Genomic DNA, 19,396 nt, shown 5'->3' with positions numbered 1-19,396 from the left:
GGTCTTCAACTCCTGACCTTAGGTGATCCATCTGCCTCGGCCTTCCAAAGTGCTGGGATTACAGGCGTGAGCCACCGTGCCCGGGCTCTTGTGATGGTTTTTATCCCCAGAAAGAAGTAAATACATTTCTACTTCTAGATCTTTCACCCTACTTTGACCATGACTATAGATAGGTGAAATTACAGATTTCCAAAGCATGTAATTACAATTTTATCAACATTAAAAAGTAGATATAGATGCACATCTCCTAATTTCAATCAATTTTAGCAATAATTACCTGCGTCAATGGCTCCACTGACCCAATATATGTATCAGGACGAAGAAGAATGTGTTCAAGTTGTGTCTTCTTCTGATACACTCTCTCAACAGACAACTTCTTTGAAGAATCATTTTTGTTGGCAGTTTCTGACTCTTCTTTTTTTGCAGCATTGTTCTGATCAAAAAGAGTCTAAAATTAACCAAAAAATCAAATTTAAATAACCTACCAAGGGGTAAACAATGAGTATGGACACACGACACGGGTTTTCTTTTTTAATGGCAAAATTATCTTTCAGACTCACTGATTTTTTAAATCCTAAAGAAAACACAAGTCTATTACTGACAGTCTGGCTCTTATTATACAACGTGAACCTGTAGTTTTGACTGAGCCCAAAACATGGGTATAGTCACCAGAATCACTACAGCAGTCTCTAGCAATCCAAAAATACATACATTTCCCAATTCTGTAAGATATCAAGTTTGTTTGGTTTTTGAGACAGTCTTGCTCTGTCGTCCAGGTTGGAGTGCAATGGTGTGATCTTGGCTCACTGCAGCTTCTGCCTCCCAGTTTCAAGTGATTCTCCCGCCTCAGCCTCCTGAGTAGCTGGGACTACAGATGCGCACCACTATGCTCAGCTAGTTGGGTTTTTTTGTTTGTTTTTGTTTTGTATTTTTAGTAGAGACAAGGTTTCACCATGTTGGCCAGGCTGGTCTTAAACTTCTGACCTTAGGTGATCAGCCTGCCTTGGCTTCCCAAAGTGCTAGGATTACAGGCGTGAGCCACCATGCCTGGCCTCAAGTTAATTTTTGTGGTCTTCAAAACCTTGAGTTCTGGTGAGGTTACAGAATCACAATGACTGAACCTTGCTAGGTACGGGAGCCCCAGAAGCTTCCAGATGTAAGCTCTCCACCATTAAGTTACTGAAGACTACGGTACAAACAAATATGACCTACGCAAAATATTAACCTATGTAGTTAATAAACACTGATATGACTGAAAATATAATAGCTTATAAAATCTTCAAATTTCACACATTTGTAGATCATGCCAATAATTCCTCACATATCAGCTCCGGGTGCCCCAATACTGATCCCAGTTTCTCTACCAGGTTCAAGGAGGCACAGGTTGGTGCCTAATTCTAAATTCTAATTCTAAACATTCCTACAGCAGATGAGGATGTCAAATGAAATTTCCAAGGTCTACAAATTTCCTTGTCTTCTTAAGAGCAGCAGAGAATATACTTCTCTCCTTCTGAGATTCTTTAATGCTGACAAATATGACATCCCACTGAAAAGATATGATGGCCTATTTTTTCAGAGTCAAAAAATAACACAATGAGAATTAAAATATCTTCATAGGCCTTCAAATTTTAGTAGAAATTAAAGAAACAGAATACAGACAATAGAAGATACAGAGATTTTGTGCATTTAAACAAGCAGTACGCAATTTTAATTCCTCTTTAAAGTTTTTATTTTTAAAAACTTTCTCATTAAGCATGTTTAAAAATCAAAAACATGACCTCTGAAAAGTCTAAACCAAGAATTTAATATATCCTGAGGAAATTCAAACATTAATTATAATTTCACAATGCAGTAAGTTTTATATAAAATTAAAGATTTAATAATAGTTCAAAATAAAAGTATTAAAAACAACTCATTCTACTAGATTTTAAACTACATTCTTATACATTCCCACATTTATAAGTTTTTCCATTAACACTGCTCAAAGACAATTAAAAATGGCTTTGCATAAAAGCAAATAATTCTGTTTCACAAAGTTTTCACATTCTACTTCTGCAAAAGTTAGATGATGAACTAGCTGGCCAGAAAGATGAACTTTATTTTTTAAATACCAGATAGTCTTCAAATTTCTAATCACATTCCTTGTGTTTTATAAAGAAATAGTTGATTGGTAAAAACGAACTTATGTTTAGGGGCCAGGCACAGTGACGTTAATTTATAGAAATGATTCTAACAATAAAATCACAATTTATTTTTTAATGGAGCCTCAAAATAGAACAAAGATTATAATCATTAAAATCACACTGTAAGAAAGTACTCAAAGAAGATGGATGCTATGGAATCAAAGGTAGGTAACATTTTACCATTAACTCAGAACTGCTATTTTAAGTCTGCAATTATTGACATAAAGATTGAGGACACATGATAACCATACAAGTAAAAGCTTTCCTATTCCAGGCTACTCTTCCAAAACCAACCCCATCACAAAGAAAATATTTTCAAGATGAGACTCAACCAGAGGCTCATGTCTATCTAATTTGTATGAACTAAGCTGAACTAAAGGGCGCACAGGGATTAAAAAACAAAACAAAACAAAAAAACGAACAACAACAACAAAAAAAAACAGGAGTAAAGCCTTACCTCATGCTGAAGAATTTACAACTTTTTCCATATTTCCTTACTTATAATCACCACCTCTTCCTCCCTGCATCTCTTCCCAAATGGATATATTACAAAAAAAATGTTTGAAAGCTTGAACCCACCAAATCTCTATCAAGTTCAAAGACTTGCCATTCTTGCTAAGATAATGTCTAAAAAAACAGATAACATTTGAGTGTGGTCAGCCAGATGGCAAAATAAGAAACCCCAGGCCTTTCTTTCCCCATGAAGACATGGATTCAACAATAACATATAATCCTACTGCCTTTGTGATACATTCCAGCACCCCAGGTGAACATAAAATAGCATCAAAGCTCATGTCCTCCCTCCTATCTGCCCCAGCAAGGCAAGATTGAGAAAAACATGACAACAGCAACTTTCACCTTCTCCCTAGGGAGGAGCAGAAGAGGAATATACCTCCAATGGAACAGTTGGGGGCAGTATTACCCTAGAAACCTCTTGACTGAATCTAAGTACTGACATTGAACAGGGTGCCAGGATGAGGGTCACTGAGAACAAAGCAATCAAAGTTGAGCATCAGACTCTGCAGTATCAGAAACAGACACAAGGTGGAGCTCCAGTACTGTAGTTTACTACAGCACCAGCGGCCACAAGTAAAGCAGACACACACACTCCAGAGAGAGCAAACACAGACAGACGCAAACCTTCCATGCACAAACCTAAAGAGGATGCATCCCCATAAAATATTTGTGAGGTCTCAGGATTCCCTAGCTAGACAAACTGGATGAAGAAAGTCTTCCCAGTATGAAACCAGACTGCAAAGACTGGAGAGTTAGCTAAGCCTTCAAATGCCAAAGCCCTAACAGAAAATAACAATACAAAGAAACAAGGAAATATGGCCGATTCAATGTAAAAAATTAAATTGTAGCCAGGCGCAGTGGCTCACACCTGTAATCCTAGCACTTTGGGAGGCTTAGGCAGGCAGATCCCTTGGGCCCAGAGCTCAGAACCAGTCTGAGTAACATGGCCAAATCTCTACCAAAACAAAACAAACAAAAAAAAAATGTGTGGTAGCGCACACTTGGAGTCCCAGCTACTTGGGAGGCTGCAGTAAGCCATCAGCACACGACTGTACTCCAGCCTGGGTGACAGAGCAAGAGCCTGTCTCAAAAAAATAATAAATAAATCACCACAAATTGAGCCTAAAGAAATGGAAATATAGTCATACAAAGAATTCAAATTAACTGCCAAAGGATGCTTAATGAAATAAATGAGTACAGATAGACAAACAAAAACTCGGTGTAACAATGCATAAACAAAAAGAAAAAAAATCAACAAAGATAAAAACTATGATGAAGTAGCCAACATTATTTCTGGAACTGAAGCATACAGTAAATGAATTGAAAATACACTAGAGGGATATCACAGTAGACTTTGTAGGCAGAATTTTTTTTAATCAGCAAATTTGAAGACAGAACTTTCAAAACTGCCAAGGGAAAGGAGAAAAAAGGCAAAGGAATGAATAAACACAAAAAGAGCTTAAAAGAATTTATGGGCCACTATCATCAGAACAACATATACATTATGTAAGTCTCAAAGGAGAAGAAAGGGAGAAATGGGGAAAGAGCCTATTTGAAGAAATAGCTGAAAACTTTCCAAATCTGAGGACATAAATGGACATACAAATTAAAGAAGCTCAAAGAACTCCAACAAGGATAAATCTAAAGAAAACTACACCAAGACACATAATTACACTGTCAAAAGTCATAGACAGAGAGATAATCTTGAAAGCAGCAACAAAAAAGGGAATCATCAAGTACAAAGGAGCTTCTGTTCGATTACTAGCCAATTTCTCAGCAGAAACCTTGTAAGGTAGAAGGGATTGGAAGAATGTATCTGAAGTACTGAAGAGAAAAAAAAAAAAAACACTGCCAACCAAGAACATTATATCTAGCTAAAGCGCCCTTCAAAAATGAAGTAGAAATTAAGACTTTCTCAGATAAACAAATGCTGGGACAGTTCATCACCACTAGGTTTGCCCAACAAGAAATGATAAAGGGAGTCCCTTAAAGCAAAAGGATAAAAAATAGCAACACAGTAACACAAAAATACTTAACTCCCTGGTAAAGTCCAAGGAGACTTCAAAAAGTTCCTGGAAAAATGGAATCAAAAGATAAAAATAAAAAATATAAATTTTATTTCTCAAGAGAAGCTCCCTAAAGGTCAAGACACTTTTATAAGTGATGATATCAGCCATTTAGCACATCTCTAAAGACCAAGGGTCTTGGGAATTTATGCCAATGCAGTCTTTTTACATTATCAACTGAAAAAAAAAATAGGTGCCTTTTAAAGATTTAAGATTAGTAAACAAAACAAACAAACAAAAAAAACTCAGAAGGGGCGAAATCAAGACTATAAGATAGATGCCTAATTATTTATCAACAAAAATCTCATAAAATTGCTCTTGTTTGATGAAAGGAATGAGCAGGCGTAGTGTCACGATGGAGACTTTGGTGAAGCTTTCCTGGGGATTTTTCTGCTAAAACTTTACCTTTCTCAAAACACTCTCATAATAAGCAGATGTTATCATTCTTTGGCCCTTCATAAAGTCAACAAGCAAAATGCCTTGAGCATCCTAAAAAACTGTTGCCAAGACCTTTGCTCTTGACCTGTCTTCTTTTGCTTTGATTGGACCACTTCCACCTCTTAACAGCCATTGCTTTGATTGTGTTTTGTCTTCAGGATTATGCTGGTAAAGCCTGTTTCATCTCCTGTTACAATTCTTTGAAGAAATTCGTCAGGATTTGATCCCATTTGTTTAAAATTTCCATTAAAAACTTTGCTTTTGTCTGCAGCTGATCTAGGCACAATGGTTTTGGCACCCATTGAGTGGAAAGTCTGTGAATCTTTAATTTTTCATAAAGAATTGTGGAAGCTGAACCAACTAAGACATCTATGGTGTTGGCTATTGTTTCTGCTGTTAATCATTGGTCCTCTTCAATAAGGGCATGAACATGATTAATCTTTTCCTCACAAATTGATGCAGATGGTCTGCTGCTGCAGGCTTCATCTTTAACATCATCTCATCTCTTCTTAAAAGAAGTTATCCATTTGTAAACTGCTCATTTATTTGAGACATTGGCTCTGTAAACATACTGTAAATCAATGATTTCACCATTTTTCCACCTAAGCTTCTTCATAAACTTGATGTTTGTTCTTGCTTCAATTTTAGCATAATTCATATTGCTCTGATAAGGGCTCTTTTCCAAATGATGTCTTATCCTTCCTAGTACCTCAAACTAGATTTTGTTCAGAAATGTTATAACAAGTTAGTAGAAGTTTATTTTGATACAAAAACATTTTTAAATCCATGCATAATTTTCTCATAATATACATTTTCCATGAACTTTTTGAAGACTACTTGTATATAAAGAAATATGACATCTTCTAGTATTGTAATGCAGTAATACAGATCACTTAAATATGGTATAGAATTTTTAAAGCATAAAAAATAATTATACATCGGTGTTAAAATATACACAATATAAAAAGAGGTAAAGTGTCATCAAAAACAAAGCAGGGTAGGGCAGAGGTGAAAAAAGGAAGAGTTTTCATACGTAATTGAAGTTACTAATTTAAAATTTAGTTTTATCACTTGAAGATATGTTATGTAAATTGCAAGGTAAAGTCAAAGAAAGTATCTGTAGAACATACACAAAGAGAAATTAGAAGAAAATCAAAACATGTCACTAAAAAAATAAATCAATGAAACACAAAAGAAGGCAGCAAGGGAGGAAAGATGGACAAAAAAGCTATAAGACATACAAAAACAATAATCAAAATGGCAATAGTGAGTCCGTGTCAATAATTATTTCAAATGTGAATTGGGCCAGGTATGGTGGCTCACATCTGTAATTCCAGCACTTTGGGAGACCGAGGTGGGCAGATCACTTGAGGTCAGGAGTTAGAGAACAGCATGGCCAATATGGTAAAACACTATCTCTACTAAAAATACAAAAATTAGCCAGTTGTGGTGGCAGGCACCTGTAATCCCAGCTACTCGGGAGGCTGAGGCAGAAGAATCACTTGAACCTGAAGCAGAGGTTGCAGTGAGCCAAGATTGTGCCACTGTACTCCAGCCTGGACAACAGAGGGAGATTCCGTCTAGAAAAAAAAAAAGGTTAAGTGCCCCAAATAAAACACATAGATTAGCTAATGGAATAAAAAAATAAGATCCGGCCGGGCACGGTGGCTCAAGCCTGTAATCCCAGCACTTTGGGAGGCCGAGATGGGCGGACCACGAGGTCAGGAGATCGAGACCATCCTGGCTAACATGGTGAAACCCCATCTCTACTAAAAAATACAAAAAACTAGCCGGGCGAGGTGGCGGGCGCCTGTAGTCCCAGCTACTCGGGAGGCTGAGGCAGGAGAATGGCGTAAACCTGGGAGGCAGAGCTTGCAGTGAGCTGAGATCCGGCCACTGCACTCCAGCCTGGGTGACAGAGCCAGACTCTATCTCAAAAAAAAATAAAAATAAAAAATAAAAAAATAAGATCCAACTATAGGTTGTTTACAAGACACCTGCTTCAGATCCAAAGATGCACAAAGCCTACAAATAAAAGGATGGAAAAAGATATTCCATAAAACTGGAATCTGAAGAGAGTAGCTGTACTTACATCAGACAACATAGACTTTAAGACAAAAACTGTCACAAGAGACAGAATAGGACATTATATAATGATAAAAGGGTCAATTCACCAGTAAGATATGCATCTAACATTACAGTTCCCAAATTTATGAGCAAACACTGACAGAAGTGAATGGAGAGAGAGAACAACACAATAATAGTAGGAGACTTCACTAGCCCACTTTCGGTTATGGATAGAACAACCACACAGAAGATCAATAAAGACGCAAAGAACTTGAACAACACTATAGACCAATTGGACCTAACAGACATACCAATGAACAACAGCAGAATACACATTCTTTTCAATTGTACATGGAACATCTCCAACACAGACCACGTTACGTGACAAAACAAGTCTTAACAAACTTAAGAAGACTGTAATCATATAAGGCATATTTTCTATCAACAATGGCACTAAACTAGAAATCAACAGTAAAAGGAAAACAGTAAAATCCACAAAAAAGTAGAAGTTAAACAACTCACTCTTACACAACCAATGGGCCAAAGATGAAATCACAAGGGAATTTAGAAAATATCAGGAGACAAATGAAAACAAAAACACAATACACCAATATTTATGTAATGCGGCTAAAACAGTATTACACTTAACATTAACAATCAATAAAGATCTCGAATTAACAACCTAACTTTAGACCCTTTCAAAGAACTAGGAAAAGAGAAACTAAACCAAATTAATGAAGGCAAATAAAGTTTAAAACAAAGATAAATAAAATAGAGAATAGAAAAACAATGAGAAAAAAAAACAATGAAACCAAAAGTTTGTTTTTTGAAAAAATTAACAAAACTGACAAACCCTTAGCTAGATTACGTAAGAAAAAAAGAGATTAGTCAAATAACTAAATCAGAAATGAAAGGGGACATCATAATTGATGTCACAGAAATAAAAATTATAAAAGACTTACATGAACACATATATGGCAACAGATTAGATAATCTAGAAGAAATGAATACATTCCAAACATATAATCTACCAAGATTGAATCATGAGTAAATAATCTGAACAGCCCTATAACAAATAAGGATATGAAGCAGTAATCAAAAACTTCCCAACAAAGAAAAGCCCTGGACCAGATGGCTTCACCTGAAAATTCTACCAAATAATCAAAGAATTAACTCTTGAAACTCTTACCAAAAAAATGAAGGGCAGAGAACACTTCCAGAATCATTCTATGAAGCCAGCATTTCTCTAATACAAAAACTAGAAGACAGAACAAGAGGACTACGGAACAATACCCCTGACGAAGACTGATGCAAAAATCTCCCCCAAAATACTAGCAAACTCAATACAATAGCACTTTTTTTTTTTTTTTTTTTTTTTTTTTTTGAAACGGAGTCTCGCTGTGTCACCCAGGCTGGAGTGTAGTGGCGTGATCTCAGCTCACTGCAAGCTCCGCCTCCCAGGTTCACGCCATTCTCCCGCCTCAGCCTCCGAGTAGCTGGGACTACAGGCGCCCGCCACCACGCCCAGCTACTTTTTTGTATTTTTAGTAGAGACGGGGTTTCATCATGTTAGCCAGGATGGTCTCGATCTCCTGACCTCGTGATCCACCCGCCTCGTCTCATTTTGTTGTACAGGCTGCAGTGCAGTGGCATGATGATGGCTCACTGCAGCCTCAACCTCCCAGGCTCAAGTGATTCTCCCACCTCAGCACACCCACCCTCCTCCTCAATACCTCACAACCCCTGCCCCAAGCAGCTAGTACTACAACTGTGTGCCACCACACCTGGCTAATTTTAAAATCTTTTCTGGAGACAAGGTTTTACCATATTGCCCAGGATGGTCTTAAACTCCTGGCCTCAAGCGATTCTCCTGCACTGGCCTCCCAAAGTGCTAGGATTACAGGCATGACCCACCATGCCTGACCCAACAGCCCATTAAAAGGATTACACACAATAAGCAAATAGGATTTATACTTGAAATGCAACAGTGTTTCCAAATATAAAAACAAATCATTGTACTATACCATATTAACAAAATGAAGGGCAAAAACCACATTATCATCTCAATTGATGCACAAAAAGCACCTGATGAAATTCAATACACTTTCCTGATAAAAACACATAACAAACTAGAAATAGAAAACACCTCAATAAAAGCGATACACAAAAAGCCAACAGCTAACAGCATACATACTGGTGAAAGACTAAAAACTTTTCCTCTAAGATCAGGAGGAACAAGGCAAGGATGCTCAATCTTGCCAATATTCAAGATAGTATTAGAGGTCCTAGTCAGAGCAATTAAGACAAGAAAAGGAAATAAAAGGCATACAAATTAGAAAAGAAGTAGAATTATGCTCAAAAATGGCATAGTCTTATAGTAGATAACCCAAAAGATTCCACAGAAAAACTATTACAACTAATAAATGATTTCAGCAAGTTGCAGGATACAAAAATTAGTTATGTTTTCATGCAGTAACCATGACCAATCAAAAAAGGAAATTATGAAAACAATCCCATTTACTATAGCCTCAAAAAGGATAAACTACCACAGAGTAAACTTAACCAAGGAGGTGAGAATAACATCAAAATACAAAACACTGTTAAAAGAAATGAAAAAAAGATACCAATAAATGGAAGGGCATTCCATTCTTATGATTTGAAAAACTTAAAATATTGTTAAAATGTCCAAACTATCCAAAGTGATCTACAGATTCAATGCCATTCCTACCAAAATCCCAATGGTATTTTTTGCAGAAATATGAAAAAAGAAAAATTCTAAAATTCATATGGAATCTCAAGAGGACCCATACAGCAAAATCAGTCTTTAATCAGAAGAATAAAGCTAAAGGCCTCACACCTCCTGATTTGAAAACCTGATTTTACTACAGAACAACAGAAATCTAAAACAGTGTGGCACTGGCATATAGACAGAATAGAGAGCACAGAAATAAATCCTTACATAAAAGGCCAAATGATTTTTCACAAGAATGCCAAGACTACACATTGGGGAAAGGACAGTCTCTTCAACAAATGGTGCTGGGAAAACTAGATAACAAGCAAAAAGAATGAAGTTGAACTCTCATGCCACATACGAAAATTAACATAGATTAAAGACCTAAAAGTAATACCTAAAACTATAAAACTCATAGAAGGAAACATAAACGAAAAGCTTTGAGACATTGGATTTGGCAATGCTTTCATGGATATGGCACCAAAAGCACAGACAACAAAAGCAAAAATAGATGAACAGGACATCAAACTTAAAAATTTCTGTGCACCAAAGAAAACAACTGACAGAGTGAAAAGGCAACATATGGAATCAAGAAAATATCTGTAAACCATCAAAGGGTTAATATCCAAACTAGATAAGGAGCTTCTATAACTCAACAACAATAACAAAATAACCCCACTCAAATGGATAAAGGATTTCAATAGACAATTCCCCAAATAAGATTTGCAAATGGTCAACAGCATATGAAAAGATAATCAACATTCCTAATAAGAGAAATGCAAATCAAAACCACAATAAGATATCACCTCACACCTATTAAGACAGCCATCGGAAAATAAGTATTGGTAAGGATGTGGAGAAATTGGTACATTTCTACACTGTTGGTGAGAATATAAAATCCTAGAAAAACGCTATAACCATTATGGAAATAGTATGGAGGTTCCTCAAGAAATCAAAAATAGAATTACTATATGATCCAGCAATCCCACTTTTGGGTATATATCCAAAAGAATTCAAAGCAAAATCTCAAAGAGATATTTGCACACCCATGTTCATCATGGGTATTATTCATAACAGCTGAGAGGCAAGGCAACCCAAATGTCCACTGATGTATGAATGGATTTTTAAAATGTGGTATCTAGATACAATGGAGTATTACGCAGCCTCAAAAAACACGGAAATCCTGTTATGTGCTATAAAATGGATGAACCTCAAGGATACTATGCTAAACAACAAAATAAGCCAGTCACAAAGAACAAATACTGTATGATTACAATCATATAAAGTATCTACAGTAATCAAAATCATAGAAACGGTGGTTAATCAAGGGCTGGGGGGAGTGGGAATTAGTGTTTAGTAGATATAGTTTGTTTTGGAAAATGAAATACTTCTAGAGATCTGTTGCTTAACAATGTGAATATATTTAACACTAGTGAACTCTACACTTAATAGCTAAGATAGTAAATTTAATGTTATACGTTTTTTACAACAAAAAAATTGAATATGTGAAATGTAGCTGACTTTATCTAATACTATTCGTAATTTTCTCTAGGAAGAACATAAAAATACTGTAAAATGAGTGTGACGAATGTGTGACAATGTATTTTTTTCTAAATATCATATGACAAGTATTGAGGAAAGAAAAAGAGATACTATTCTATTTAAAGTCAGGAAAAGCATTAAGGGATACATATTATTTATAGAATACAATGGAAATCATTTGCAGATATTTCAAATCTACTCCCAATTACAGTATCAAACAACTTATGAAATCTGACATAGGGCATGGTGCCAAATACCTGTAGTCCCAGATACTCTGGAGTCTGAGACTGAGGATCAATCCCCTGAGCCCAAGAATTTGAGACCAGCCTGGGTGATAGCAAGCCTCCATCAGAATAATAAATAAATAAATAAAAAACAAAAACCCTTAATATAAACCCTTAAACTTGGACGTTTCAATGAGTAAATAAGTTTATAATTACTATACTAAAAATAATTTGTGTTAATCTTTTATTGCTCTTTTATAGAAAATTTGTATTAGTAAAGATAATTAAGTATTTTTAAATTCGTTTATCAAAATGGCATTGTTCAGTGAACATTACAAAAGAGTATATATAAAACATGAGCCCATTTTTGTCAGAAAAAAATTATGCATAATATATGCATGCGTAGGAAAAAATGTGAAATATGCCCAACAGAGTATCAATAAAAATTATCTATAGAGTAGAAATACATGCCATTTTTATCTTTTTTACACGTTTTCTAATTTCCTACAATGAATGCATAAACAAATATGTTAAAGGCTTATTAACCCATACATGTGAAAACATAATTAAGCTAGAATACAACTGAAGGTTTCTTTTCCTAGAGGCAATGTTTATACCTACTTATTACTTCTGCAACCCCAACTTTCTCACTAGAGGCTATGCAAAAACAAAATCAAAATACACAAATAAGATTGGCAGCCTTGGCAGAGTAGAAAGTAGAAACTTAACACTAGAATTCAATTTGTCTTTTATGTTCCCATTCTCAACAAATGGTAATACATTGCTCACTGGCTCACTAGTGGCAAATACAGGTGGTTCTCCCCTGAGACTTTCATAAGTTTTTACAACAGAAACCAGAAATAATAGTCTCTTTCAACTCCTGTTTATCAGCAGAAAGTTGTCCCTGAGCAATGTCCAGGATACTAAAAATCAAAATCTAGGGTAAGGGGAACGAGGGCAACTTACCCAGTTAATAAGATGATCCCATCCCTAGAACAGGTATGCATATTTAATACAAACCACCTTTGGCCTTAGAAGAGAGAAGCTAAATGAGAAATCTATTCTGCACCTTCTCCCTTGCTGTTATCATCACTATCTCTCTCTCTTAAAAAACAAGTCACCCCTGGGTAGCTCTTCAGTTTTAACACTTTTGCTGACAATATTCAGAAAAGAGAACAGGAAATTGCCTTGATCCACCACAAACTAGCAAACTCATATCTGCATGTTTGTAAAAGCACCTCAACTCCACAGATGATAAAAGAGAGTGATGTATATTTGACACAAGTAGGTTAACAGAATTATGCTCACTTTAGACCCAGCAGAGTCTTTTGATTTTACCTTTTCTTATTCTTTTATGTTCATAGTAACAAGATATCACGTTCTATAGCAATTGCTCCCAGTACTCCACATTGAATAAAAATTGACAACATGTCTTTAAAAATAATCATTTACTGGCCGGGCGCAGTGGGTCACCTCTGTAATCCCAGCATTTTGGGAGGCCGAGGCAGGCAGATCACGAGGTCAGGAGATGGAGACCATCCTGGCTATCACGGAGAAACCTCGTCTCTACTAAAAAATACAAAAAATCAGCCAGGCGTGGTGGCAGGCGCCTGTAGTCCCAGCTACTCGGGAGGCTGAGGCAGGAGAATGGCGTGAACCTGGGAGGGGGAGCTTGCAGTGAGCAAAGACAGTGCCCCTGCACTCCAGCCTGGGCGACAGAGCTAGACTCCATCTCAAAAAAAAAAAAAATAATAAGAATAATAATTTACCAAGAGCATTTTGAATAAATTTGCATTGAGACTAAATAAAACAATTGAAAACTTGTTATTTAAGTTTATTTGTAACTTATTTCCCTGCCTTAATTTATGTGAACAAATTACCAAACTACTTATAGTAATAAATAATGCCAGCATCCAATTACATTGGAATCTAAAAAAATCAAGGCTACATTTTCATTCTCATAAAGAGAATAAAAATGTAAAATAATCACCATATTAAGATAAATTTCCTACACATATCTAAAAGTTGTTTTAATTCTATTCTTTTTCATTTATAACTATGATAACATTATTGACGTTTTCTGAATTTCAAAAGTCAGCTGCCAAATTAAACAAAGCATTTGGGGAAAATTTAAAATTGTAACAAAAATATCAAAACAAATATACAGACTATATATTTTAAATATTAACCTACCTTACAGCACTTTTGCAATATTGCTAATGCCTAATAAAAATACAGATTTAATACTAATCAAAGATTTGATCTTTTTCAAGAACACTTCTCAATCATCAGAAGAAAATGGAAAACATTGCAGTAAAACTTCCTAGTTTTCAGAACGACTATACACCAAGATCATTCTGCAAAACAAAAGATTCTTCAATGGACAGAGTTGTCACCTGAAATATAGCAATTTGGCAGAGCACCTACAGTTTCTGTTTTTCTGAGGGAGAATGAATTGCTGACAAAGAGGGTAAAGGAGATGGTTTGCCAATTGGTACTAAAAAAGAACTGAGCCACTCATTCACATAATCGACACGGAAAGCTCTCCATCACCAGGCCAACAAGAGTGGAAGTGGGGGCTGGCAGCCTAGCAACAAGCCCCTTCTTTTACCTTCTTCTGTACAATCCCCTCAGACTTAACCCTAACCTTTTATAACATCTCCTCTCTCTTTTCTCCCTCAAGGCTGCCATCCCATGATGTTCATTCTAACCATATTTCACCTACATGTAAATGGAGAGACCATGTTATCTACCCACCATTAATGAAGCAAAAAGCAACAAATTGTCCCCCGTCTTATGGTCCTTCAGAAATACCCTTGTAAACAAAGGGGCAAGGAAGAGGTAAGAGATACTTAAGACAGTAACAAATGCTTCGACTTCTGCTATGAAAATAAATAGGCTTTCTTTATAATAAAGGGAATGAAAATACTTATCACTGGATTAAAAAAGAAGGGAGAATGTATGTGTGAACCCATCTGGGAGCTACTATGTGCCAAGCACTACGATAATCTTAATTAATCTTTATACAGTATCTCCACGAAATAGACACTGTTATAATTCCCTTTGTACAGATATGAGATAACTAAGGTCGGGATAAGTGTTTTCCCAAAGCTAACAAAACTAGTACTTGAAAAAGGTGAATTATGAAACTAGATGATCTGATTTCACAGGCCATACTCTTAGCATTATGCTATACTAGATACACGTATTCTGAAAAAGGAAATATACTCCTTAACTTTTTGTATGTAAGTAAAAGTAAAAAGATAGGTATATCCCAGATGTCTCCTTATTCTGTCATATCAGAGTATAAGATATGTTGTTTTGTCTTTCAATGCTTTTAAAGTTGAAGGCTATGTAAATGTTAAGAACACTGAGTCTGGTTTAAATTCCACCTGAGCCTTAACCATGTGCCTAAGAATTTGTTACCTAATCTCTAAACCTGTTTTCTTCTCTGCAAATAGGAACAACTATAGCTACTTCAACTTTTCATTAAAATGGGGTTCCATATGTGTTAATATTTTTAAAAATTCAAGAAGTTTATTTTTTAAAGTATACTCAGTCAAATGCAATTGTTGCCACCACCTAAACAACAAATCTGGGATTACAGGTAAACATACTTCTATTCAGAAAAATTAAGTTTATTTAAAAAGTGCCTAAATACTGCTATATCATGTACTTGAGAATGTATCTAAAAAACACTGCTACTTAAACACTTGTTCTACTAATGACAGAATACTTTCTAGGAAGTCAGTATGTCAGTTATCCAATTTGTTAATAACTGAGACTGGATTATGTATCCAGATCTTTGTTCAACACTATAAAGGATACAAACAAGGAAAATACATGCTCTCTTAACTTCAGAAGTTTGTAATATTGTTAAGGCAAAGTTATCATGCATGAAAGTTACATAAAAAATAAAGACTTCTGTTTTATGATTCATGAGAGTAACAAACATTCAATGAAAGAAAAAGATGAGTATAAACTGGAAAATAATAATGTGATGAGGCTCTGAGCTAGCCCTGAAGAGCAGTTAAGATTGAGACTAGTAAAGAGAAGTGAAACAGTAATTCTGGATGGAAGGTAAATATGTAAAGACAAAGTGACAAAAACAAGCATAACTTGTACAGGGGACAGTGAAGAGATAAATCTAACTATGGAGACTATAATAAATAAATTTCATTGGAAAGGGCACATAGTTTATGAAAAGCTCAGCAATTTAGACAACCACTAAAGCAAGGTTCTTAAAACAAATCTTTAAACAATATTTAAATACATAGTCATGTTTAATTAGAGATATTCACAGTCCAAAAAATATATTACATATTTCAAAAAATTTTACTTTTGAGAAAACTACAATATTTGTGGCTCTACAGTTTTTCAAAAAGAGACTTAACTGTTAGAGATAAATACTGAAATATTTAGAGAAAGTGATAACATTCTAGGATTTGCTCTGCTTCAAAAGAATGAGAAGGGATAAAGTGGCTGGTCTTAGATTGATAATTTTTTTTTCTTTTTTTTTTTATGAGACAAGAGTTTCGCTCTTGATGCCCAGGCTCGAGTGCAATGACATGAGCTCAGCTCACTGCAACCTCCGCCTCCCAGGTTCGTGATTCTCCTGCCTCAGCCTCCCGAGTGGCTGGGATTACAGGCATGCACAACCAGCCCGGCTAATTTTGTATTTTTAGTAGACAGGGTTTTTCCATGTGGGTCAGGCTGGTCTTGAACTTCTGACCTCAGGTGATCTGCCTGCCTCGGCCTCCCAAAGTTCTGGGATTACAGGCGTGAGCCACCGCACCCAGCAGGTTGATAATTACTGAAGCTTAAGGCTAAATAGAAGGAAGCCTGTTATACTATTCTGGTTACCACTTTTTGAGATGCTTAACATTTTCCATTACAATTTTTTTTTAATCTACCAAGTTAGAATATTGTTGGGAAAAGGATCAAGTCATATAACTATATTCTAATATTTCCACAAATGTATTTGCTACAATCAATTATGATACAAGACTGACAGAATGAACCAGACTATTACTGTCTACTAATCAAAGCTTTACAAAGAATTAATTCAAAAAACCCTGCTGGCTTAGGAGAAGCCTTTGTAACTGCTATACATTTTAAATCAAAATAGCTTTGCCATGTTTGTATTTTTTACTTTTTTTAATTATAAAAAATTCTGGTTGAGATACTACTACAAATTAAACACAAACCAAATGAATTATTAAAAGAAATTAATGCCAGTCCTAAAACCACTTGGCTTTGTGGTTTCAGATATTGAAAGGTAAATTTTCAAGCAATGACAACATTAACAACACATGCTGGCATGCATCCCAACAGTAGTTAATATCAGCAACACATGGCATACAACCCTCCACCCAGAAGAAAGAAATCAGGGGCTAATTCTATTTTTATTTCTTCCTGTTATCCACACGCAGGTGGCAACATAACACTAGCTTCAATAAAGCAGACGAAGTTACCTTTCTCAAAATAGATGACCACTGCAATAAAGCCCCAACTCATGCACAGGAAAAATTAATTTGCTTTTACCCTAGCTAAAAGATATTTTATGTAAAATCAACTGCAATTATTATTTGAGTGTGCATTTCTTGAAGTTCACCAATAACAACATTCAATAAGCCCAGCACTGTGCTACATACGTTATCTCATTTCATTCTCAATGCAACCTTATTTGACAGATTAAAAAAACAGGCTTAGAAAGGTAAAGTTCCTTGGGAAAAGTCCAACTAAATGTGTTGGAGAGACAGTATCTGAACCTACATCAGCCTGATGTCAAAGCCCATAACTACCTCACTATATTGCCTCCCATAAAATCAAATCAGTCTATGATCAATGGCGTATATTATGGACATAAAGATGCTCATATAACCTAACTGAAATTTAGAGTAAGCATCAACTCTTAAAGAAGATTTATAGGAGTGATTATCTTTTTAATAAACTTCTAATTCCATAAGATATACTCTATAAATAAAAGACTAAGTGATCTTTACTTCTCTTTATTTTACTGCATTTCCCATATTTTCCATAATCCACTTTATAATGAAAATTCCTTTAATCAATAAGTCAATTTCAGTTTCAAATGGATTTTTCTATGTTGAATGAGATCCTCCAAGTTTTGCTAAATTTATTAGCAATGAGTTTCCTATGGAGCTTGAAAGAAATAAATTGTTATTTAATTATCTACAAAATTGTACAACAGGAAATTAAAGTACTGCTATCAAATGTTAAAGCCAACAATCTACTATGGAGCAAAACGTTTACTGTTATAGAACCAGAGGTCTTCAGAAGAAACACCGATCAGGCCTCAACACTTCCAAGTAGTGAATGAGAACTTACAATACCATTTGGCTGTCTCAGTCAGTTTTCCGATGTCTGATTTTAGTGACGGGTAAAAGCCATTAATTCTGAAAAGTCATTCTTTTCCATGTATCTGTCCATCTCCTCCTTCCTCTCACATACCCTCTTACTGCAAAGTCCACATGGACCACTCAGCATCTGACATTTTCTCTCCTGGCTCTAGTCCCTTCATACTTTCATTCTACGTAACTGGTGTAATATACAACATTCAGAGAATTGCAACAATAAAAGCCTGGCAAGTTATTTTGCAATGTACCCTGGCACGCAAACATAAGTGATTAAAATGTTTTGCTGCTGTCACTAACACCCTTTTTATAAGAAGCAGTTATCAATATAGCACAAATTGCTACTCAACTCACCTAAACCTCACCCAAACAAAGAGAAAACGAATTAAGTAACAAAAATGCCTATATGAAAGCTTCCTTGAGGTATTTAAAACAGGCAAGGTGGAACAGACCGTCAAAAGTCCAGAAAAACGTAACATTTTTTACTTTTCTCCGAAATACCTAGATTTTCTGTATAGGAAATGACCCTGGTCTGAACTCCACGCTGAGCAAGTGAAACGCCGGTGAATTATCGATCTGTCGTGGGAATCCGGTCTCCCTTCCTCCTTCCGCTGCAGCTACTTCTACTTCCCAGCAGGAACTGAGCGTCGAAATCCTTTAACTCCAAGACTAAGCACTTCAGTTACCTCTCCGGGACACCCATTCAGCCCCCACCCCGTTACACCTGCGATGCTGACGTAGGCAAGCACTTCTTTTAATAATCTCACCCTGACAGAGTGAAGACCTACAGTATTAACTGCTGTAAAAGTCATCCCAACTGCGCTCTCAACTGAATGAGACTTTCCAAATCGAAGTGCAAGTTGCTGTAGAAGCCCCAAGTGCATTCTTCTTTGAGAGATTAAAGCCCCAGAAAGGGCTGCATTTAAAATACACACACACCCCTTTTCCCAGGGTTTTCTTAAACTACATTTGGAGAAAATGCTGCCCCACACAGACACACTTGCATTATCACCTTCCCCACCATTTCAGGCCCGGCTGCCCCGGAAGAGTCTGGTTAAAAGGAAAAGAGAGGAAGCGGGGGCTGTATGTTACGTTCGCGATTTTCTCCCCCCAGAGTTTCAAGTACACATTACGCTCTGGCAGTCAGGGCTTCCAGAGAGGCACAGAGAAAAAAGAAAGAAAAGGCGCGGGGAGCCGGCTGGAGGATTCTGCAAGCACAGGCCCCGATGGAGCGCCCGTTCCGGAGATGGGA

The 19,396-nt window shown here is 36.1% G+C and overlaps 2 protein-coding genes across 3 annotated transcripts in view; one reads left to right on the top strand and one right to left on the bottom strand.

Moving 5' to 3' along the window:
- Window positions 1-19,396, top strand: part of OXSM (3-oxoacyl-ACP synthase, mitochondrial) — a 488,173-nt gene that overhangs the window by 337,897 nt on the left and 130,880 nt on the right. The gene's annotated exons all lie outside the window — the stretch shown is intronic.
- TOP2B (DNA topoisomerase II beta) overlaps window positions 1-19,396 on the bottom strand; it is a 66,273-nt gene that overhangs the window by 46,635 nt on the left and 242 nt on the right. The window contains exon 2 of one of the 2 annotated variants that reach the window (XM_050779438.1): window positions 278-433. In XM_050779438.1, the coding sequence (XP_050635395.1) occupies window positions 278-433 (156 nt within the window). Of the gene's footprint in view, window positions 1-277; window positions 449-19,396 lie in introns of both variants that reach the window. The other variant, XM_050779437.1, reaches the window with a different exon arrangement.

Source organism: Macaca thibetana, chromosome 2 (assembly GCF_024542745.1).
Source record: "Macaca thibetana thibetana isolate TM-01 chromosome 2, ASM2454274v1, whole genome shotgun sequence".
NCBI classification, from domain to species: Eukaryota; Metazoa; Chordata; class Mammalia; order Primates; family Cercopithecidae; genus Macaca; species Macaca thibetana.
Note: the sequence above shows the minus strand (reverse complement) of the source record. Positions and strands in the feature narration are given on the sequence as shown.